At 36.5% G+C, this 25,026-nt stretch overlaps 1 protein-coding gene across 2 annotated transcripts in view; it reads left to right on the plus strand.

The window, feature by feature from the left end:
• The first annotated feature begins 9,459 nt into the window (after positions 1-9,459).
• LOC100371746 (armadillo-like helical domain-containing protein 3) overlaps positions 9,460-25,026 on the plus strand; it is a 99,971-nt gene continuing 84,404 nt past the window's right edge. For both annotated transcript variants that reach the window (XM_085498173.1, XM_085498174.1), the window contains exons 1-2: positions 9,460-9,565; positions 12,527-12,688. In XM_085498173.1, coding sequence (XP_085354299.1) covers positions 12,581-12,688 — 108 coding nt within the window. In that variant the 5' untranslated portion in view covers positions 9,460-9,565; positions 12,527-12,580. The remainder of the gene's footprint in view (positions 9,566-12,526; positions 12,689-25,026) is intronic.

A 25,026-nucleotide genomic window follows, 5' to 3' on the forward strand; every position in this document is an offset into this window, starting at 1 on the left:
CACCACTCATCCTGTGTTGTGATTAGCTGTTCTTAAAAGTCAACCAAACAAGATGGCAAAGTGATCGGACAACGTCATATTTAAAAGAATCGTGGATTCCAGTCACCAGGCTTTACAAAATTAACATGTGTGAGTCTTTCTCTGTAGGACAAAGTTTTCTAAAATCTGATCAATTGTCTTTGTAACATAGTCACACATAGTCATAGTCAAATTCAGTCATATATAGTTATTTAAGTTGTTTGGTAATAATTAATCTTTGAAAACATTCTGTTTCCATGGCAACAAGATCCAATGGGTTCTTGTCTCATGGTAATACAAATTTCATCATAAAGAAATACCCATATCTATTCAATCAAGAATTATTCCCAATATTGCTGTTGTCATGACAATCAAATACGATTTCCCTCAAGATTCTATCCATTGGACCTTGATGGCAACCGTATTTAGGATTATGAACATAATTTTATAATCGAGTTAGAAATAATAAAAAAAAAGTCACAAAATCATATAAACATGGTATACAGGAAGTGATGTCAGGGGCCTGCTCTACACATGGTACACACTATATTATAAATTTTTCACACTTTTGCAATATCCGATGAAGTTTTAGTTTTTACTATTTTCTTCAGCTGCATAAGAGTTGGTCCGTGGCGAATGTCGGCCTAGAGAATTTCCAATATTTTTGTTTTTCACGTAATTTTATTTGAATTGGTGGTGGGTAATCACAATTTAGATTTTTGCTGTGATTCTCGAGGTTGTTCCTGAGGTGGTGACATTTAATTTCAATAATAAAATTATGAAATGGACGGCAAAAATCAAAATTCTATTTTCATTTTTGAACGATTCATTTTATTGAATCGCTAGGAAACTTGTTCGGTTATTAGTACGTTTTTGAGTCCAACAACATTCAAACGACAGTGTTCTACACCTACAACCATGTTACCAGTCAGTCCTCTTTTGACGCCCACGAATTAATATTCATATAAATTAACACGTGTTCGTTTCGTACATGACGTCATATTCCTGAACTAAAGCTACGCTAAATGGTTCATGGCCTTGCTATTTGAAAATGGATATTGAAAAGAAATGTTGTACATTCGTTGTTGTTATCATCATTATACATCATTATTATTTACATTGGTTATGTTATCATGATTAAACATCATTGTTATGTACATTGGTTATGTTATTATGATTAAACATCATTATTATGTACATTGATTATGTTATCATGATTAAACATCATTATTATGTACACTGGTTATGTTATCATAATTAAACATCATTATTATGTACATTGGTTATGTTATCATGATTAATCATCATTATTATTTACATTGGTTATGTTATCATGATTAAACGTCATTATTATGTACATTGGTTATGTTATCATGATTAAACGTCATTATTATGTACATTGCTTATGTTATCATGATTAAACATCATTGTTATGTACATTGGTTATGTTATCATGATTAAACGTCATTATTATGTACATTGGTTATGTTATCATGATTAAACGTCATTATTATGTACATTGCTTATGTTATCATGATTAAACATCATTGTTATGTACATTGGGTATGTTATCATGATTAAACATCATTATTATGTACATTGATTATGTTATCATGATTAAACATCATTATTATGTGCATTGATTATGTTATCATGATTAAACGTCATTATTATGTACATTGCTTATGTTATCATGATTAAACATCATTGTTATGTACATTGGGTATGTTATCATGATTAAACATCATTATTATGTACATTGGGTATGTTATCATGATTAAACATCATTGTTATGTACATTGCTTATGTTATCATGATTAAACGGCATTATTATGTACATTGCTTATGTTATCATGATTAAACATCATTGTTATGTACATTGGGTATGTTATGATTAAACATCATTATTATGTACATTGATTTTGTTAACATGATTAAACATCATTAGTATGTACTTTGGTTATGTTATCATGATTAAACATCATTGTTATGTACATTGGTTATGTTATCATGATTAAACATCATTATTATGTACATTGATTTTGTTAACATGATTAAACATCATTAGTATGTACATTGATTTTGTTAACATGATTAAACATCTTTATTATGTACATTGGTTATGTTAACATGAATAAACATCATGATTAAACATCGGTATGGCGTGATGGTCTACTATATAAACTCCTAAAATTAGGCGTGGGTGGGAAATTTTACAAGATCATCAAGTCAATTTATAGTAGCACTAAATATTGTGTTAAATTAAATTGTGGTGTTACGCCATATTTCGTTTCACATTGGGGAGTTAAACAAGGCTGCAACCTCAGCCCGAGTTTATTTAACATCTTTGTAAATGATATTTGTGACAAAGTTAATAATTTTGACCCTGTTGACCTGAATGGTCTAACATTTAATTGTATCCTTTATGCAGATGACCTGTTACTTCTATCAACTAGTCATGAAGGGTTACAGAGTGATATTAATGACATTGAAAATTATTGTCAAAAATGGAACCTTACGGTCAACATTAAAAAATCAAATGTCACGATCTTCAATAGCTTGGGTAAAAATTTGGGTAAAACTTTTCAATTTTATTTTAATGGTATTCAACTTGAATGTGTTGACTCCTATAACTATTTGGGAATTATATTTCATCGTAATGGGAAGTTTGATGTGGGTATTGCTCGGTTATATGACAAAGCTCGCAAAGCACTTTTTAAGATTTACAGAATGTTATGAGATAACAATGACTGTTACTCTGTGCGGTTAGCAGGCAAATTATTTGACTCATTAGTAAAACCAATTATGCTTTACAGTTCCGATATCTGGGGTAGTTTCATGTTCAATTTATTTCACGGCACAGGAAATAACAGACTTGTAATTACCAATGACAAGTTTCTTTCCAAATTATTTAGTTATAAAATGCTCATTGAGAAATTGCATATTAATTTTTGCAAACAAGTCTTGGGAGTTAACAGAAAAGCTTCAAATAATGCTTGTAGGGGGGAATTGGGTCGATATCCAATTATTATCAATGCCTGTACTACAGTAATGAGTTATTTTCAAAGATTGCATTGTAAGAAAACAAGCAATTCTATTTTAGAAGCCGCTTTTAATTTTAGCAAGTTTAGTAGTTGTGATTCATGGTACATCTATGTCAAAAACTATTACAAGTTACACAGCTTACAGTTGATGACCTTAATCAGAAAGACTTTGGTGAGATGTTCAAAGAAAAAATGGAAAACATTTACTTTAGTAAATGGAAGAAGGAAATCACCAAAACAGATAATAACAAATTTTGCACTTATAGCACTTTTAAATCTTGTATCTTGTATTAAATTTGATCAATATTTAGAAAACACCAAAAACAGGAAATTTAGAAATGCTCTAACCAAATTCAGGATTTCAGCCAAACAGCTACCAGTAGAAAAAGGTCGACATAGAGGCATTACAAGAGAAGACAGATTCTGTCATCTGTGTAACTGTAATGAAGTTGGAGATGAAAAACATTACCTTTTCAGATGTAATTATGACAAAATTAGGGAATTAAGAAATTCATTATTTACAGCAATCCATGTTTATGTGTCTAGTCTACAACTATTAGCTAGAGAGGATATTTTTGTTTTGATTCTTTCAAGTTCTGATCTTTTTATTTGTAGTAGTCTAGCAAAATTTGTTTTTCATGTTTTAGAATTGTTTTAGTTTATTTTGTTTGTGTTATTTTGGACTTTACACTAGCTCTGTATTGTGTATGTGCCAAATAAAATATCCTATCCTATCCTTATATTTTGAGAATTCGCTATGTTATCGAAATTGAATAATAACGTTAAGAATTCATCACATGTTGTAATAAACAAGTTCCATGACCCCAAAATGTCAAGATTTTTATAAACCACTGCATAATGGCTGTATAGATGGTTTTACTCGTTTGTCAGGAATGTTAGCATGTAGAGACAACAATAAACCAACTTCTGTGAATTTGCACGGCCTTAAGGCACCCTGACACTTACACGACTTTTGGCCACGATTTGGGGGCACGAACTGGGAGGCTTCCGCACTGTTCACGACGAGTTCACGAATGCGTGCCCATCAATGTCCACATATAATAATAATAATAATAATAATAATAACTTTATTGCATCCTTAGAAATACAATGTTTCTATCAGTTAATAGCGATAAAGATTAGTTGTGATAACTACTACTACAAAAAAAGTTAGTTGTTAATAGGATAAAGCAAGTGTTACATATCAAATGGCATTTTCATTCCTTGATTGAAATGCGTTATGAATATAATTGCCAATCTTTTTTATTATTACACCATCTTTTGAAGTCATCAAGAAATTAAATTTCTGGAGATCATCCTGTGTTTCTTCTGGAAATGTAATGTCTTGAATGATTTGTTGGCGTATTACTTTATATTGTGGATATATCATGACAAAGTGCAGTTCATCTTCTATTTTGTTCTGTGTACATTGTTTGCAAATTCTATTTTCATTCGGTATTTTTGGTTGCATATGCCTCCCTTTTTCTATTGCTAAATTGTAATTACTAGTTCGAAATTTTGTCATTGAAATTCTTTGCTTCAAATTCAACACATCCAAGTATTTTTCAAAATTATAAGAGTCTTTGAATTTTTCATAAGTTCTCAGTTTTGTTTTTTCAGTTATATTTTTTCTCCATAAATTTATGTATTTTTGTTTGACAACTTTGCCAATTTGCTGTATATGTTTTGTTAACAAATCATTCTGTTGTTCTCGTGAAAAATTCATGTTGTTCTACATTTTTTGTATTGAAGAGTACCATTGTAAATTGGATTTCTTTTGTTCAAGGTATGCTTGTTTTGTGATATTATTGTCTGGTAATATACTGATACGAGTCCAGTAATTTATTAAATTGATCCGAATGTCTACTAAGAGTGGGAATTCTCCTACTTCAGCTCTGCATGCAATGTTTGTAACAAATTTGTTCAATCCTAGTAGTTGTTTGTAAAAATTCAATTGTATTTTTTCTGTTATTGTTTTGTCCCATGTGTTGTAATCTTGCATTTCATGACCCCAGATTCCAGACCCATACAATAATATTGGTTGAATAAAAAGATGGATGAAAGTTCTACAATTTGTTTCTGATGGTAGGAACCGTTTCAATGCATACATTGCTCGGGCTGCTTTATCTGCTAAATTTTGTTTGGCTTCATAGTGTAGCAGCCATTTGATTTTATATTTATACCCAGGTAATACATATCTACACAGGTAATATTTTGTTCATTATAATAGAATTTTTCTGTCTTTTTTAGTGTTCCTTGTCTGAAAATAACAACTTTTGTTTTTGTCAGATTCACCTGGAGTTTCCATTTATGACAATAAACCTCTAAACTATTTAGTGCATTTTGTAGACCATTTTTTGTTTCAGATATTAACACTAGATCATCTGCATAAAGTAGGGAACTTATTTTACAGTTATTCAATGTAACTGGATCTAATGATTCATCTTCTAGTGAATTATTTAAGTCATTAACAAACAGATTAAAAAGCATTGGGCTAATGACACAACCCTGCCTAACACCCTTGGTCGTTTCAAATATGGGTGTAATTTTATTTTTGAAACGAATGCATGATTTTGTATTTAGATACATATTTTTTAATGATGTTATAGACTTTCCTATTTATACCATTATTAAGTAATTTATAGAAAAGCCCCTGTCTCCAGATTTTATCAAATAGTTTTCAATACAAATATCTGATCTGTAGTAGGATATCCCTTACGAAATCCTGCCTGATTATTATTTATAATGTTATTATCTTTAGTATATTGACTAATTCTAGTGTTAATTATACTACAGAAAATTTTACCTACACAACTAGAAACAGCTATTCCTCTATAATTTTCTGGGTCAGTTTAGTCTCCTTTCTTGAAAATATGAGAGATAATACTAATATTCCAAAGATCTGGATAAATACCTGAGTCCAGGATTATATTAAATAATTTACGTAGTGGCTGAATTAGGAAGTCTGAACTGTATTTAAGTAATTCTGGGCAATAACCATCATATCCTGATGATTTTTTACTCTTTAGTTTTTTAATGGCTAGCCTAATTTCTTTTTCAGATATCTCATTATTTAAATTATAATTTTTAAAATGTTTTTTTTCTTCCATAGCTGAGATGTTACAGATTATCTGTTTTTGAAAAACAGTATTATTATAATCAGTAGTATTATTATTTAATTGTCCATAGAATTCTTTCCATTTTCTTGGTGGAATTGGATTAGATTGATTTTGAAAGTCATTCATCTTGTCATTGCTGTTTAACTTTTTATAATAATCAACCCATTTCTCTGGTGAGATTGGATTATCCTGATCCTTAATTGAGTCTCTTAAATTGTTAATGATTTTCCAGAATTCTATAGGGTTGTTATTGTTAAGTTGTTTTAATTTGTTAACGATTATATTTTCCCCTTGTTTTCTTTTGTATTTAATCATTTTTTTTTCTTGCCAAAAAATGCTTCTCTTAGTTTAGTGTCATAAGGGAATTTATTAAGTAGTTTGGCTGTTTCAGATACATCTTTTTTGAGAATTTTACACTTCTTATCAAACCATTTTTTGTTATTCTTTAGTTTAAATTTGTTATTGTTATTTTTATTATTTTTCCGACAAAATACCTGCTTAGCTGAATTGGTGGCTATTGAGTTAAAATCATCCACTGCTTTATTTATGTCTTTATCTTCATTGTAATTATTATTTAGGAAAGTTTTGATTTTATCTTGAATAGCTTTAGAGGCTAGGGTATCTTGATAATTAAACACTGATAGTTTATCCCATATATAACTATTTGGCAGATTATTTAGAGTATTTGTATTTGTACTAATTCTATCTAGTTTAATGTTTTTATCAAGTCTAAGAAGGCAGGAAATCTGGCAGTGGTCTGACATATAAGTAAAATTATGTACTTTAAAGTACAGAAATTCCTCAATGAGTTTAGATCCAGCTATTGCATAATCTACCATGCTAGCCCCATTGTAATGATAACATGTGAAGTTACCACTACAATCACCTGGTATTCTGCCATTCAGAATTTTAACATCACAAGTTTTACATAGGTCTGTCAAAGTTTTACCCTGCATATTGGTTATAACATCTCTGTTATTTCGGAATGTATCAGTGATATCATTTTTAAAATAACGTGGCAAGGATGTGAATTCATCACTATTGTCTATAAAGTCAACAAGTCTCCCTGTCCTACTATTAAAATCTCCTAGTATAATAGTGTTCCCATGTTGAGAATAGTTTGCAATATTATTTTCTAGTCTAGTGAAGAAATCTGGCATGCAGTGTTTTGAATTCATTGGTGGGTGATACACATAGCACAAATAGATATCCTCTTCTAAGTTGAACTTGCACTAAAGCATGTCTTCAGAGTCTACATCTTCAATTTTGATACCTTTCTTGGTTTGTTCGTTTATTAGTATTGATAGTCCTCCACCTGGCTGTTTACTTCTTATTATTGAGTGACTGTAGTATCCTGGTATGTTGAGTGTATTCAGAGAGTCCTTGTTCAGCCAAGTTTCCCCTAGACCTATTATATCATGGTTTTCTATGCATTTTATGAAGTCATTATCTTCTATTTTTTGTCTTATACCCTGTACATTCCAATATGATATGGAGAGTCCTCGTTTTCCAATCTGTTTATGGTGTTTTGGTTTTCTTGTGTAACACATCTTAAGTTCTGAAATGTGATCTTTGATCATATGCTCTTAACCGATTGGTGTAGGTATAATGATTATTGGCATGGAAGGATGGGCCTCGAGTGAACACTGTTTTTGATAGATCTGATTTGTTCTCTGGTCATTGTGGTATTTTGTGTTGAGTTCATTGTTGTATCTAGAATTTAGTCTGTCATATCTTCTGGCATGTCGATTCACACCAATCAGAGGTGCAATGGTGCTTTTCATGTTTCTTACCAAAATTGCAGTTCCATGATTGTTAATGACGTTGGATATTATTGTTATCTATGTAGTGTTTCATAATATCTTCATTCACTAAAGATGTGCTTTCATCTCTTTTACAGACTTCATTTTTTCTTGTTTTGTTTTCCAATATTTTGTTTATTTTCTGAATTTCTTTTGACTGTTGAGATAGACTGTCTTCAATATTTTTCAGCTGGTCTGTTTGTTCTTGGGTTAATGTTTCAGTTTTCATAATAGTGCAGTAATTATCATCAATTTGTTGGATAGTTTTAAACATGTGGCTCAGGGTAGCTGCCAATTCACTGTTGTCTAATGATCCTCTGTTATTTAATGCAGGTGAACTTGATGTCAAGCATGGAATTTTGGACGGTGTGTTTAGATGCTTGAGTTTAGAGTCTGATCTTTGTGGTGTGGCAGCATAACTAGTTGATGACTTTTGTTTTTTATCAGTAGGTGTGACTGTATGATTTTCTTTCACTTTGGATTGTGTGGTTGTAAACATCTTTGTTTTCTTAGAACCCTTACTTGGAGATTGCATGTCATTTGTGTTTGTTTGGTCTGTCATACATGTAATCTCATCGTCATCAGAGATGTCATCCCTGTATTTCAGAGGCTTTTGTACATTTCTTTGTGGATATCTTCTCTCAGAATCTATGTTTGTTAGATGTTATCTTTAGTTGCAGCTTACCCTGAATGTATTTGAGTAGCATGGTTCCTTCATTCATTATCCATGAGATATATGAATTACCCTGGATTAATAAGGTACCATTGTGGTAGACTTTGATTGTTACTGTATTGACACGAACTGGCACAACGAGTTCACGCATATTTTACGCACTTCCCGTATTGGCACGACGAGTTTGCGCATTTCGGACTGAGATGTTCGTGAATTAACTTTTCGTGAACTTTTCGTGGCAGGATTTTTTTCAAGCATTGTCATAGAATTTGTTTTTCAAAAAATCTTCCTGGTTCCCCCAGAATATCAAATGGTCCGCCCCCTAACCGTTTTAAAAAAGTACATTTTTGGTGTAAATTTGGTCTAAAAATGAAAAAAAGTCACCTCCAAAATGAAGATATATGTTTTAGCAACAAAGCAATGTAATTCATATTCGTGGTAAAATTACGGTCTAAAAACCACATTGGCGTCATCCGCTTACTAGAAAATCATACGCCTAACCTAAGCTCAAAGAAGTCTGGTTGATAATCCCAATCAAGTATTAAAATTAACAACGTGTGTGGCTAACAACGCCCTCTGCGACTAGTCTTTGTATTTTCCCAGTATGTGTATTCTTCGAAGACGTGTAATAATATACTAAAAATATAGTCTTTCAATTTTTCAATTAAAAATACTTTCTACTGGATAATTTTAATGGAATAAAAAACAAAAGTGTAATGGCTATATTCCGCTTGCGCGAAGCTCTTATACACACTAATATTACACGAATACCGGTCGTAGTAATGTAACACTTTGGCTGACTAGACATGTCAGAAAATGGTTTTGGCGATACATAAATAGCATAATACATTTTAGTAGTAAGTTATTTCTTTGGTGACATATGACTTGTACAGGAGTGCATCAGTTGTGGTAAGTATCGAAATTTATTTTTTTCGAAAATTTATTGGATTCGAAAAGCTGTGTCCCAATAACAAACCGTGTACTACTACTAACCCTTTATTGACGTGACACGGAAGCAACGCGACATGAATCACGTTAGAGTTATGTTCCAGTCCACAGTCGTAGTATAACCAGCCGTCTAACCACAAATGTTCTGCTAAACATAGACGATTGCAATGTGATGGGCATACTATAGATAAAGTATGTCAGTAATAAATCGGAGGTCATTAAATTATTGAATAACCTATATGTATTGTATACAGCTAGGGCAGGGGTTACTTGGTGTGACTAGCCCTGAGTATAGACCGGCGATTCGACACCATGTGAAGGGCTGCATCAGGCTATTTAAATGGCATTCTGCTTCCCAGCTAAAAAATAAGCAGGTCGACACGTCTAAATATCCCAAATATCTTACCTGGAAACGAAATTACAGAAGATTTCCCACTAGGGTCGATAAAAACAACATTTTCCAACGTCAACAGAAAATGTAGGCCGCCATCTTGTTCTTGACGTATTTATAAACAAAACGTCGTTTCGTTGCGTAAAATTAGCTTTCGCCAACGTTCCAGTGCTGTAGGTTCATTTTCGGCCACAAGAAAGGTATTTATGATCGCTAGATTGGTCAATAGACGTTTGGCTGATTACAATCATGAAAACTGCTAAAAGTTTCTCCGCCATAAATGTGTAGACTGGTGTTGAATCGCCAGTCTATACGACTTCTCAGGACTGTGGGGACCGAATGATCAGCAGAAGAAGGCCAACCTACAGTGCTGTACTCAGGGCTAGGTGTGACCATGGAGGTAGAAAATAGAAGGAGTGAGAACGCTATTGTTTCCGCTGGTTTCATGATGCTTTGGATTTATTTACTCAGTACACATTTGTAATTATGTAATTATTATGTAATTATTTGGCAAACACGCTGTCAAGTGTCACCGTTAATCGGCTTACGTGTTTCGGCTGTATTCGGAAACTTCACGAATATTCTTGACGCACTGCGCATGCCCAAACAGATAACAATAATACAAAATGCAACGAAAGACTTTCGCTGAGTGTACTCAATGCCCCAAATCTATTGCAACAAAAGGTGCGATTTTCAACATCTGCACAGTTCTGCACACCGATGAAAATGCCCTGTCGAAACATCTTGTTATAAATTTATCATGTATCTTTAAATTTCACTGCGGAAATTTGCGGGATTTTGTTAATCAATGTCCAAAGTTGGACGACTATTTCAATTAAAAATATCAGAAAAGAAGTAATCACACATCTTGGAAGCGTCCGTATGCAGAATTTCCGGTACCTACAAGTGTGAAATGACCTTTGTGATCCGATAATTCTTATATTTATGGTTTGCGCATTCAATTTTATAGAGGATGTTTAAACGGAATTTATTTTTTTCAGTTCTATTCCCGTTTTCTTGTGTACATAAGCGGCTATCATCATGTAGATAAAACGATCCTAAACAAAAACAATAAGTGACTTAACCAGAGCGAAGACAAAGGATGTTTATAAGATTAACATGGTGTGACTCAAGTAAAGGGACTAAGGGGGGGGGGGTCATTTATGGTGTATACATGTAGACACTGTAGATTTATAATAGGAGAGCACTGTCAAATTTGATTGTAACTGATAACAAGATGCGCTATAGTTTTGATCATTCAAGGGCAAATTAAAAAACATGTTCTATCCGATGTGAGCATAAACACACGCTTCTTCTTTCTGATGTGAGTTAATTTAACACAGTCACTGGAGGACTGAAAAACCAAACAAATTGATCAGCACATTTATGAGTGTGAAGACAGCGTAAGGTTCGATTCGCGTTTGATTCACTGTTTATTCGCATTAGATTTACATCAGGGATTGAAATAGAATTTTTTCTCTGCATGCATAGTATGCATGTTGAATTTGAAATTTACCTGCACTAACTTGTTGTGAAATGCACCATTTTTAAAGTTTAAATCAAATTTACGGGTTCTCGATTGATGCAATCACAAAAGAATTTGATTTTTTTTAGTTGTCTCACAATGTTGGTTGAACTTAATTTAGGCTTAGTGAATATAATGAGATATATATATTTTGTGCAGGAAAAATAGGGATCAACCTATTTCTTTTGAAGAAAATCATGGTTATAAATAGTCCCACAGTCTCGCTCACATCAGAAATCACATGGGCTCAAACAAGTATAAAATAGCCCTAAAAACAGACGAGAAACACATAAATACATGTATGTTTAAAAGAACATGAATCTTATGTAAAAAATATATTGTCTCAAATTATCACCACTCAATTTAAAAAACTAATAAATTTTTGATAACAAGAACGTTGATGTTTTTATTTATAATCATTGCCCTTTGACCTTCCGAGCATTCAAAGACGCGTCAAAGAACTGTCATGCGCACTATGAAAGTATTTATAACCTTGATTTCCACAGAAAATAGTAAATTGATCTCTATTTTTCTGCAAAAAAATGTTGTTAAATTAGCTGAAATTGCTATGTATCAACATTTGAGTGAATTATAGGTATTTCAAAGGGAGTATCAATCATGCGTCAATCGAACACGAATCAAAATGTATGCTGTCTTCACACTCGTTAATTATTTTCTGATTTTTAATCGCTGTTTCTCTCTGAAAGTCAGTTTGTCCCTTTGTATATGTTGTGCTTGTGATGCAAGATTTTTTTTATATCAAACATTCATTTTCAGTTTGCAAAGGATAACTTATTCAAATTGTTTTGGGACATTTTCTGAACCGCCAACTCTCCTGCCACCCTACACACATATACTGGCTCAGGTCAGGGTCGACAACCCAATTTCTCAGTGTAAATGTTTCATTTTATTCCAGCTCTTACTTGAATCATTGATCACTGAACTGAGTGTTCTTGTGTGAAAGTAGTTGTGACCATCACATTATATTATATTTTTATATTCACAGTCTCATTTTAACTACTCTGTGTAACAAGTTCTCTATAATCTGTAAGTAAAGAGTATGGTCATGATGGATGACAATTCACATCCTAAGTTATTGAGGCAAGGCTCTGGCAGTAAAATGGCACTCAAAGAGAAGATAGTGCAAATATATGAAGCATTTTTTAAGGTAATTATGACTGTATGTATGCACTCATTTCAGATTACCCATGGATGTGGTTTAGGCTTAATTCATAAATATTTAAATAGAAAACTGCAGCAAACACAACAAATATTACCATCACTGGTGTAGATGGATATAATTTTGAAATGTCATCATCCATCATCTCCTTGTTGTTGTTTCATTTTATTTTATTATATATTTCCATTTCTAACTACTGTTTAGTCTGTTTTTGGTTGTCCTTTAAACCATAATAATAATAATAATAATAATAATAATAAAGATAATTTATTGCATCCTTAGAAATACAGTGTTTCCATCAGTTTATAGCAACAAAAGTAAGATATTAAAAATAACAAAATAACTATAGCAAATAATAAATGATAGATTTTAGTGTTTTGTTAAGTATCTTTCTCGTTTCTCATTAAGAACGAGCTGTGTATAAATTCTCCAACAAGTTTGATTACATTTGTGTTAGAATTTTTCATTAAGTATGTAAATTTCTGTTGGTCAGTTTTTGTTTCATCAGGAAACTGTATATTTCAGAATATATCCATTCGCAGTGTGTTATATTTTGGGCATTTGATGAGGAGATGCATTTCATCTTCTATGTCTGCTAAAGTACATTGTTTACAAATCCTGTTTTCCAAAGAAATTTTAGGTTGGGTATGTCTACCCTTTTCTATTGCTAGGCTGTGATTACTTGTTCGGAATCTAGAGACAGAAATTCTATGTTTTAGATTCAGTATAATTAAGTAACTTTCAAAGTTGTAGTTTGTTTTGAATTGAGTATATGTTCTCAACTTAGGTTTATCCATAATTGTCTCCTTCCAGAATTCAATATATTTTTGTTTATTGTTTCCTATTCTCTTTATATTTTGTTTTGTTGCATTCAATAAGCCATTGTAATTTTTATTTGTAATTTTCTTTTGTAATCTTTAACCTCCTTCAGTTGGTTGTTATGAGTTAATAATTACTTTACTGTTGGCATAGAGAATCTAATCTTTCTGTTTGAATTAATCTACATTTATGAATACATGTATTTACAAGAATCTGTAATATGCTATGAGTGCATTGCAGTAGTACATGTACATGTGTTAGTACATTTACGTACAGTATCAAACACAACACAATGTCACGACTAACATTTTAAAATTCTGTTAAGTAGGAATGGTAAATAAAGTAAATAAACATAAGAGAGGTATGTAAGGGGGTCTAAAAACTTACTCTCCGACACGATTGTGCGACTCGCCAAATGTTATTATTGCACTCTGTGAATGGCTCGCAGTGTCACTATGCGATGAGCATGATTCCCTTGGTTTGTGGTTGGTTTGGCGAAAAGCGTGAATCCCAATGGTTGATCGATGCCCATTCTTTATTTAAGTGTTTTTACTGTATGCCTTATAGAAAAATTAAGTTTTAAATGGTTATTTTGCCGACTGCTCACACACTACGATAAACAAATGTGTAAACACTATGTACCAACGACATGTCCACTGTTTGGTGATCGACAAGCATTCCTGCGTTTGACTAGACTGGCACAGTTGGGACTGCTTTTTAGTTTTGTCACATAAAAACGATAACCAAGAGTTCGTAAAAGCAGTTTCACAGTTCTCATTTTCTTTGCTCCCATGGCCGTGAATAACCCTATACTAGTTCAAAGTTGCATGGGAATGCCAGCTCGATGTCACATTGATAAATTGTAACAGTCTTGCTGTGATTTTATTACAGTGTCGGCGTCTGTGTTGTTTCGTTGTTGTGCAGCCTAGTTACAGTGTCGGCGTCTGTGTTCTTTCGTTGTTGTGCAGCCTAGTTACCGTATTGGCGTCTGTATTCATTCGTTGTTGTGCAGCCTAGTTACAGTGTTGGCGTCTGTGTTCTTTCGTTGTTGTGCAGCCTAGTTACAGTGCCGGCGTCTGTATTCTTCGTTGTTGTGCAGCCTAGTTACAGTGCCGGCGTCTGTATTCTTCGTTGTTGTGCAGCCTAGTTACAGTGTCGGCGTCTGTGTTCTTTCGTTGTTGTGCAGCCTAGTTACCGTATTGTCGTCTGTATTCATTCGTTGTTGTGCAGCCTAGTTACAGTGTCGGCGTCTGTGTTCTTTCGTTGTTGTGCAGCCTAGTTACCGTATTGTCGTCTGTATTCTTCGTTGTTGTGCAGCCTAGTTACAGTGTCGGCGTCTGTGTTCTTTCGTTGTTGTGCAGCCTAGTTACCGTATTGGCGTCTGTATTCATTCGTTGTTGTGCAGCCTAGTTACAGTGTTGGCGTCTGTGTTCTTTCGTTGTTGTGCAGCCTAGTTACAGTGCCGGCGTCTGTATTCTTCGTTGTTGTGCAGCCTAGTTACAGTGTCGGCGTCTGTGTTCTTTCGTTGTTGTGCAGCCTAGTTACAGTGCCGGCGTCTGTATTCTTCGTTGTTGTGCAGCCTAGTTACAGTGTCGGCATCTGTGTTCTTTCGTTGTTGTGCAGCCTAGTTACAGTGTCGGCGTCTGTGTTCTTTCGTTGTTGTGCAGCCTAGTTACAGTGTCGGCATCTGTGTTCTTTCGTTGTTGTGCAGCCTAGTTACAGTGTTGGTGTCTGTGTTGTTTCGTTGTTGTGCAGCCTAGTTACAGTGTCGGCATCTGTGTTCTTTCGTTGTTGTGCAGCCTAGTTACAGTGTCGGCGTCTGTGTTCTTTCGTTGTTGTGCAGCCTAGTTACAGTGTCGGCATCTGTGTTCTTTCGTTGTTGTGCAGCCTAGTTACAGTGTTGGTGTCTGTGTTGTTTCGTTGTTGTGCAGCCTAGTTACAGTGTCGGCGTCTGTGTTCTTTCGTTGTTGTGCAGCCTAGTTACAGTGTCGGCATCTGTGTTCTTTCGTTGTTGTGCAGCCTAGTTACAGTGTTGGTGTCTGTGTTCTTTCGTTGTTGTGCAGCCTAGTTACAGTGTCGGCATCTGTGTTCTTTCGTTGTTGTGCAGCCTAATTACAGTGTAGGCGTCTGTGTTGTTTCGTTGTTGTGCAGCCTAGTTACAGTGTCGGCGTCTGTGTTGTTTCGTTGTTGTGCAGCCTAGTTACAGTGTCGGCATCTGTGTTCTTTCGTTGTTGTGCAGCCTAGTTACAGTGTCGGCGTCTGTGTTCTTTCGTTGTTGTGCAGCCTAGTTACAGTGTCGGCATCTGTGTTCTTTCGTTGTTGTGCAGCCTAGTTACAGTGTTGGTGTCTGTGTTGTTTCGTTGTTGTGCAGCCTAGTTACAGTGTCGGCGTCTGTGTTCTTTCGTTGTTGTGCAGCCTAGTTACAGTGTCGGCATCTGTGTTCTTTCGTTGTTGTGCAGCCTAGTTACAGTGTTGGTGTCTGTGTTCTTTCGTTGTTGTGCAGCCTAGTTACAGTGTCGGCATCTGTGTTCTTTCGTTGTTGTGCAGCCTAATTACAGTGTAGGCGTCTGTGTTGTTTCGTTGTCGTGCAGCCTAGTTACAGTGTCGGCGTCTGTGTTGTTTCGTTGTTGTGCAGCCTAGTTACAGTGTTGGCGTCTGTGTTCTTTCGTTGTTGTGCAGCCTAGTTAATACAGTGTTGGCGTCTGTGTTCTTTTGTTGTTGTGCAGCCTAGTTACAGTGTCGGCGTCTGTGTTGTTTCGTTGTTGTGCAGCCTAGTTACAGTATCGGCATCTGTGTTCTTTTGTTGTTGTGCAGCCTAGTTACAGTGTCGGCGTCTGTGTTCTTTCGTTGTTGTGCAGCCTAGTTAATACAGTGTTGGCGTCTGTGTTCTTTCGTTGTTGTGCAGCCTAGTTACAGTGTCGGCGTCTGTGTTGTTTCATTGTTGTGCAGCCTAGTTACAGTGTTGGCGTCTGTGTTCTTTCGTTGTTGTGCAGCCTAGTTACAGTGTTGGTGTCTGTGTTCTTTCGTTGTTGTGCAGCCTAGTTACAGTGTCGGCATCTGTGTTCTTTCGTTGTTGTGCAGCCTAATTACAGTGTAGGCGTCTGTGTTGTTTCGTTGTTGTGCAGCCTAGTTACAGTGTCGGCGTCTGTGTTGTTTCGTTGTTGTGCAGCCTAGTTACAGTGTTGGCGTCTGTGTTCTTTCGTTGTTGTGCAGCCTAGTTAATACAGTGTTGGCGTCTGTGTTCTTTTGTTGTTGTGCAGCCTAGTTACAGTGTCGGCGTCTGTGTTGTTTCGTTGTTGTGCAGCCTAGTTACAGTATCGGCATCTGTGTTCTTTTGTTGTTGTGCAGCCTAGTTACAGTGTCGGCGTCTGTGTTCTTTCGTTGTTGTGCAGCCTAGTTAATACAGTGTTGGCGTCTGTGTTCTTTCGTTGTTGTGCAGCCTAGTTACAGTGTCGGCGTCTGTGTTGTTTCGTTGTTGTGCAGCCTAGTTACAGTGTTGGCGTCTGTGTTCTTTCGTTGTTGTGCAGCCTAGTTAATACAGTGTTGGCGTCTGTGTTCTTTCGTTGTTGTGCAGCCTAGTTAGGGAAGAGTAGGAAATCAAACGGGCGGTGCACCGCGGTCATTACCGCGGTGTACCGCAGAACGCCGGGGAGAGCCGCGGACTGCTTATAATTAGGGGTCTCTACCGCTGTACCGGTCTCTACCGCGGTCCTCGGTAATGTGTGAAATACGTACTTAACAGTTTCTTTGTGATTCCACGAGTCATTGTTTTAAAATCCGATGCTGTAAATGAATACGATATGTGGGCTTGTTTAGTATTTAGTACATGTATTTAGCGTAACACTGGAATAAAGTTTACAATTGAGAAGAGGACGATTTACAAAGTTTCAGCGTATCCAAGCCGTATCCTGGTTCTTGATTGATTTGGCAGTATCATGTTCACCATTTGTGTCACACTCCAGAAAAAATGGCCAGCAAACGAGAAACGGGCGAACTAATCAAAACAGGTCAGGCTGTCTGCATTGCACTGACAATGACATGATTATTTTCTGTTTCGTTTCATAAATCTTGCCTTGCGCATGTATTCTTGGTTGACAGAATCTTCTTTAAACAAAAGACGTTATTTTTCTGTTACATGTTCGTGTTCCATGGTACTCGTGAGTGTGAACGGCATTTTGAATGAATAATTATTGAGTTTATGATACCGTACGATAACGCTAGCTGGCTTGATTAGAATTTCATTGCGTGTGAACCGCTGAGGTCATTGCCCGTTACTGTGCCAACCGCACGTAGTTCAAAAGCACCTGACGTTGTTTTGTTTTGTTTTCACTGGAAATGTAAGCGACCGAATACTCTGCGTTCAAAGTACGCTGCCCCAAGTTTGAAATTACAGTAAATTGTAACGCATGGATTTTATTTACAAGAAATTTAGTTTATTTCAAAATGATATAGATGTCAAACCATAATTATTATTATTTGAAATGTTGTTTCTTGACTTGACATTTCTGGCTTTAATGTTTTGTGTGTGCGTGTTTGTTTACAATATCATTATCAACAACAGTTATTCAGTGGCCCCGTCTCTGAGGCAGTAAGTCGCGGTTTCGACTAAGTCGCGTAGTTCGATGGCTCCGGACGATTGTATTGTGTTTTGCCGTCAGTTTTAAAGTAGAAAAACTAAGTCTGGTATTATCGCGTATTTAATTGCCCGCTCAGTCAGTTGGAGGTGACAACTTAACACCTATAGACCGTCAATTACTGAAATAGAAAGGGTGATAGCAGCCTGACTCGAGGGGTCGACAGAGGTATAAAAAATAAGTTTGCGTAATTATTGCAAAGGCAACGCATTATCAAGTCGGCAAAGTTGAAATATTCACAACCAGTACGTAAACAATGGAAAATAAGTTTGCGTAATTATTACGAAGGCAACGCATTATCACGTCGGCAATGGTGAAATATTCACAACCAGAACGGTAACAATTTTTACGTCGGCAACGCAGAGCCAGTAAAAATTTGCGTAATAGGATGTGTATAATAAAAAGGTCAACGCGCGGAGCGCGAATGGTCACCAAGGTAACAACCCACTTGTTCAGCGCGTGACTTGGGGTTAAACTTGGACCAAGGTTTATTAGATTAGTCAGTTTCGCCAAGAAGTGCGCTATTTTTTTCGCTGATCACCCAGTTGTTGTAGTATATATTGTAGCACCAAGTGTGTGACACTCCCTCTTCGACTCCGGGTTGCTTTTCCTACTTAGTGCATGATCTCGAGGTAACGTAAACTGTGGCCTCTCATCAAGTGTTTTACACTCGGAATTTGTACTTCGCCCGATTATATTGGTATATGCGAAACATTAATCTTTTAAAATAAATCCTGAGACTATACATGATGTAAATTCAAAATAATGTGATTATATTTTACATTATGTGGGGTCTACATTATTCTGGGTTGCTTTGCGATGTTATACCAAGACTCGTGAAAATAAAATAGTGTTCTTCTGCGAACTAATATAGACGATTTTTCCAATCTTCTGGTACCACTCGATTTTATTATTTGAACTTGGCGGTAAGTAACCTTTAGTTTCCCAGTCTATTGTGTCCATTCATAGTCTTAACAATAGGGTGTAAATTGCCATGCGAGCCTACCACACATGACCGCGGTAAACCGGGGTCATGGAATCTATGCATAAATTTGCATAAAATGCGGTCGACCGGCGAGCACCCACCACCACCGCGGTAATGACCGCGGTAAACCGCGAGTTTGATTTTCTACTCTTCCCTTACAGTGTCGGCGTCTGTGTTGTTTCGTTGTTGTGCAGCCTAGTTACAGTGTCGGCGTCTGTGTTCTTTCGTTGTTGTGCAGCCTAGTTACAGTGTCGGCGTCTGTGTTCTTTCGTTGTTGTGCAGCCTAGTTACAGTGTCGGCGTCTGTGTTCTTTCGTTGTTGTGCAGCCTAGTTACAGTGTCGGCGTCTGTGTTCTTTCGTTGTTGTGCAGCCTAGTTACAGTGTCGGCGTCTGTGTTGTTTCGTTGTTTGCAGCCTAGCCAAAATAATTAAAAAAACCATGATTCACTAGCAATGATAACAACTAAGCAAATATGTGACATGAAACTAACCATTTCCTCAAAAACAAAAAACATAGTACAACTCCGGTGTTCGACCCAAGCCCCTGTTGCCTTGAGGTCGCGCAAGGTAATGAGAGGTCAAATACATGAACAGAATGGATGTGTTTCGTTTCACTTCAGCGGTCAGTCTGACGATTCAAGCTTGACGACTCGCTATTTTTTAAGCCAATCAACATAAATATTACTGGAATATACATGTAATCTCAGACAATTATTATAATTCTCTTAGTTATCTGGAATAGAAAGCAATCTTGAAGAAAACATTGCAAGACAGAATGGAGACCAAGTTTAGAGTTACAGTAGAACAAAATACAGCCGGAAATAATTTATGCAATGTGGTTTATTGTTTGTGAATATATTTATTGAATATTACAGCATATAGCCGATTTGGATTCTTACAAGCTACTAGTACCTTGTCACCAGAAATGACTCGTTTATTTTACTTTACACAGCTTAGATCAGTAACTATACACATAAACAATAAATATGCATGTTAACTGTGTACAATGAATAATCAGTCAAATTAGAGTACTAAACTCAGCCCATACCACGGGAGGTAAATATAAGCTTTTCTGGTACTACGTCACAGTAAATGCTTGTAGTCCTATGTGGTCCAGTCTCAGAAACTTTGAGTATAATGTTAGTAAACACCCACCAACTACTAGTATCTCATCGTTATGGAATGCCTAGCTCAGATCAGAGCAATGCTTTATTCTTACAGACGGACCGGAACAGGAAGTCAGTGGAAAGCAAAAGATTTGTTCGTTAGCGTGGGGGAAAACAGAGGTGTTAATCCGAAAATTCATTGTCTTTTCCTGTTTGTGATTGGTCCTGGCATCGTTTGGGGACTGTGAGAATGGAAGCAGCAAGCCTGACTGGACTGCTATACACACTTGCTATGTTCACACGACAGCATTTTATCGGAGCCCTACGGCTCGAGTCTGCTCGAGCCAGCTCGAGCCAGCAAAAATGTCCATGTGAACGCGTTCTGCTTGAGCCGGCTCGAGCCAAGTTCGGCTTCACTAAACCCTCAGGGTTGAACTCTGATAGGGTTGAGTCCCGACATGGCTCTGATCGTGTAAACGCATCAGGGCCCAACTATCGGAGCCGAAATCACGTCCTTGATCGTCTTCTTCAAGTAACCTATCATTTCAATTATGGCGGAGACAACATATTTCGTAATTTCACGCAATATCCGGCTTGAAGAAGAGGTACGCGCCCTAATATACACTTGGCATAGCAAAGAATTACTTCCACTGCAATAGATTGATAACTCAATGAGAAACGGGAAAAATGGCGTACAACATTATGCATCAAAAATTTGAAAGAATGACTGAACGGAAACTTTTTAAAAACACCAAAGAAAAAAATCGTAGAAGCGATCTAGTATGTTTAGATTCTTCCGCAGTCCCTCTATGATATATAGAGAGGATAGAGGGACTGTGATTCTTCATAATACCAGTAGTTTAGATATTACTAACAGTTGAATAATTACAAAATGGTAATTTTGCATGACAATAAATAATAGGTTGTAACACATTTTAGCTGCCGTGTCTGGCAGGTCTCGGCTCTCGTTCAGCTCCCGACCGTATGAACACATTGAAGATAATCTCCTGTTAATCAGTGGGGGGAGCAGTAGTTCGGTTCTGGTAGAATGCTGTCGTGTAAACATACATGTAGCAATTGATGCTTCTGGGGATTAGTGTTATTAGTTTGTAAATAAACTACAAGGGTTTCTGTAATTGAAGACTATACAAGTGATTCGCCTCCTCCAATAAATAATTAGAACTATGAATACCATGGCTCTGTGGAACGCTGTGAATTCCATCTTGTCACAATGTTTCTCTCCAATAATTCACCCAGTGAAATGTCCTACCCAGGGTTTTCCATGCTTGGTACAATATAACAATAGGGTTGCATGAATCCACTTAATACCATTGGTTGACTGTGACTGCAAAGGTAATCGTGATGACAACCAGACATTGGTTCATTTTCCTGTGTCCAGTTCATGGTGGTACTGAGCAGCATGCCCGTTCACAGGCTGCCAAACAGACAAAATCCACCAAAGTTTACAGGGATCTGGGACTTGGACAATACAAATTTTATATTTAGTTTAAAGCTCTTTGTCAGTTACAGCATTATATGGCATAATCTCATTTTTAGTCCCCGTTCGGACGTAGTCCGAAAACGGGGACTTATGTTTTGCCCTGTGTGCGTGCGTGCGTCCGTCCGTGATCATCTGTATCTCAAACATGCATGGACCGATTAAGTTCAAACTTCACTCATATATCACACATTATATGGGACATATGCACATGCATTTTTTTCATGATCCGATTAACGATCGCCGAATAGCGGCCATTTTTAAGGCCGAAAATGCATCAAAATCTCACATTTTCACCATTCCGGATCCGGATCTCCGTTATGCATGGACGGATTTTGTTCAAATTTGGTACATACATTAAACATAATAGGACCTTGATGCAGGTCATTTTTTTTTTTGGATCGGGTTTGAAATGGCCGACTGGCGGCCATTTTGTTTTAAAGAATTCAGTTCTGGATCCATATCCGAGACGTGTCTGGATTGATCAAGTTCAAACTTCACACACACAAGGTACATCATGTCACAAATATGTATGTGCATTTGTTTCATGATCTCAATAACGATAGCCAAATGGCGGCTGCTTTAAGGCCGAAAATGCATTGAAATCGCACATTTTCACCATTCCGAACCCGGATCTCCGTTATGCATGGACGGATTTTGTTCAAATTTGGTACATACATTAAACATAATAGGAACTTGATGCACGTCATTTTTTTTCAGATCAAGTTTGAAATGGCCGACTGGCGGCTATTTTGTTTTAAAGAATTCAGTTCTGGATCTGTATCCAAGACATGTCTGGATTGATCAAGTTCAAACTTCACACACACATGGTACATCATGTCACAAATAGATATGTGCATTTGTTTCATGATCCGCTTAACAATAGCTGAATGATGGCCATTTTAAGGCCGAAAATGCATCAAAATCACGTATTTTCACAATTCCGGAACCGGATCTCAGTCATGCATGGATGGATTTTGTTTGGATTTAGTACAATGTGTTGTACATAAGACGGTGCATTTCGATCATGATCTGCTTTGAATGTATATGTCACTCAAATATGAACGGAACAGGGACGTGTCATTGACAATGACTTGTTTAAGATCTTGATTTGATTTTCATCAAGTGTTGTTCCGTCTTGAAAGAAAGCGACATGTACGCCAGTGCGATTTTTTTTTTAATCAACGCTGAATTCCAGAGCTTATATACGCTATATAAACCACGTACGTCCATATGATGCCATATCTTACAGTGTCTTTATCCACAATCTGTAAAAATTACAAAGTTCAATCATAACAATGACAATTCTCTCAGTACAGTACTCCCAGTTGTCCCACATTTCCGTTGAATAAATGATACACAAATTTTATGCAAATATTGATTTATTTTCTTACTGCTTCATGTGGTGTTACCTTTTGTTTTAGACAAATTTAAATACCATGAAAGACTCGGACAGCTCAAAACCACGAAATTAAACACAAGAAAATAAATGTCGACTTGAATTGACTTGCAATTCAGAATAAAGTGGTTTCCAAAATTGTATCAACATGAAATAATGCATGCATATCACATCCCCACGTAATTACGCTGTGACAGGTGGTCAAAATATGCCATTTCGCAGAGTGACCCTGCGATCCTTTCGCAGAGTGCAATAATCGTCATTCTGCAAGTAGTATTATCTCATCACAGAGTTAGTTTTCAGACCCTTTCACATACATGCTATATGAGTGATACGAGTGAGATGACTCATGTTTCAGACCCCTTCACATACATGCTATATGAGTGATACGAGTGAGATGACTCATGTTTCAGACCCCTTCACATACATGCTATATGAGTGATACGAGTGAGATGACTCATGTTTCAGACCCCTTCACATACATGCTATATGAGTGATACGAGTGAGATGACCCATGTTTCAGACCCTTTCACATGCATGCTATATGAGTGATACGAGTGAGATGACCCATGTTTCAGACCCCCTCACATACATGCTATATGAGTGATACGAGTGAGATGACCCATGTTTCAGACCCCTTCACATACATGCTATATGAGTGATACGAGTGAGATGACTCGTGTTTCAGACCCTTTCACATACATGCTATATGAGTGATACGAGTGAGATGACTCATGTTTCAGACCCTTTCACATACATGCTATATGAGTGATACGAGTGAGATGACTCGTGTTTCAGACCCCTTCACATACATGCTATATGAGTGATACAAGTGAGATGACTCATGTTTCAGACCCTTTCACATACATGCTATATGAGTGATACGAGTGAGATGACCCATGTTTCAGACCCCCTCACATACATGCTATATGAGTGATAGGAGTGAGATGACTCATGTTTCAGACCCTTTCACATACATGCTATATGAGTGATACGAGTGAGATGACCCATGTTTCAGATCCCTTCACATACATGCTATATGAGTGATACGAGTGAGATGACTCATGTTTCAGACCCCTTCACATACATGCTATATGAGTGATACGAGTGAGATGACACATGTTTCAGACCCTTTCACATACATGCTATATGAGTGATACGAGTGAGATGACTCATGTTTCAGACCCTTTCACATACATGCTATGTGAGTGATACGAGTGAGATGACCCATGTTTCAGACCCCCTCACATACATGCTATATGAGTGATACAAGTGAGATGACCCATGTTTCAGATCCCCTCACATACATGCTATATGAGTGATACGAGTGAGATGACCCATGTTTCAGATCCCCTCACATACATGCTATATGAGTGATACGAGTGAGATGACTCATGTTTCAGACCCTTTCACATACATGCTATATGAGTGATACGAGTGAGATGACCCATGTTTCAGATCCCTTCACATACATGCTATATGAGTGATACGAGTGAGATGACCCATGTTTCAGACCCTTTCACATACATGCTATATGAGTGATACGAGTGAGATGACCCATGTTTCAGATCCCTTCACATACATGCTATATGAGTGATACGAGTGAGATGACTCATGTTTCAGACCCTTTCACATACATGCTATGTGAGTGATACGAGTGAGATGACTCATGTTTCAGACCCTTTCACATACATGCTATATGAGTGATACGAGTGAGATGACCCATGTTTCAGACCCCTTCACATACATGCTATATGAGTGATACGAGTGAGATGACCCATGTTTCAGATCCCTTCACATACATGCTATATGAGTGATACGAGTGAGATGACCCATGTTTCAGATCCCTTCACATACATGCTATATGAGTGATACGAGTGAGATGA

This window comes from Saccoglossus kowalevskii, chromosome 4 (assembly GCF_978046115.1).
Source record: "Saccoglossus kowalevskii chromosome 4, keSacKowa6.1, whole genome shotgun sequence".
NCBI lineage: Eukaryota > Metazoa > Hemichordata > Enteropneusta > Harrimaniidae > Saccoglossus > Saccoglossus kowalevskii.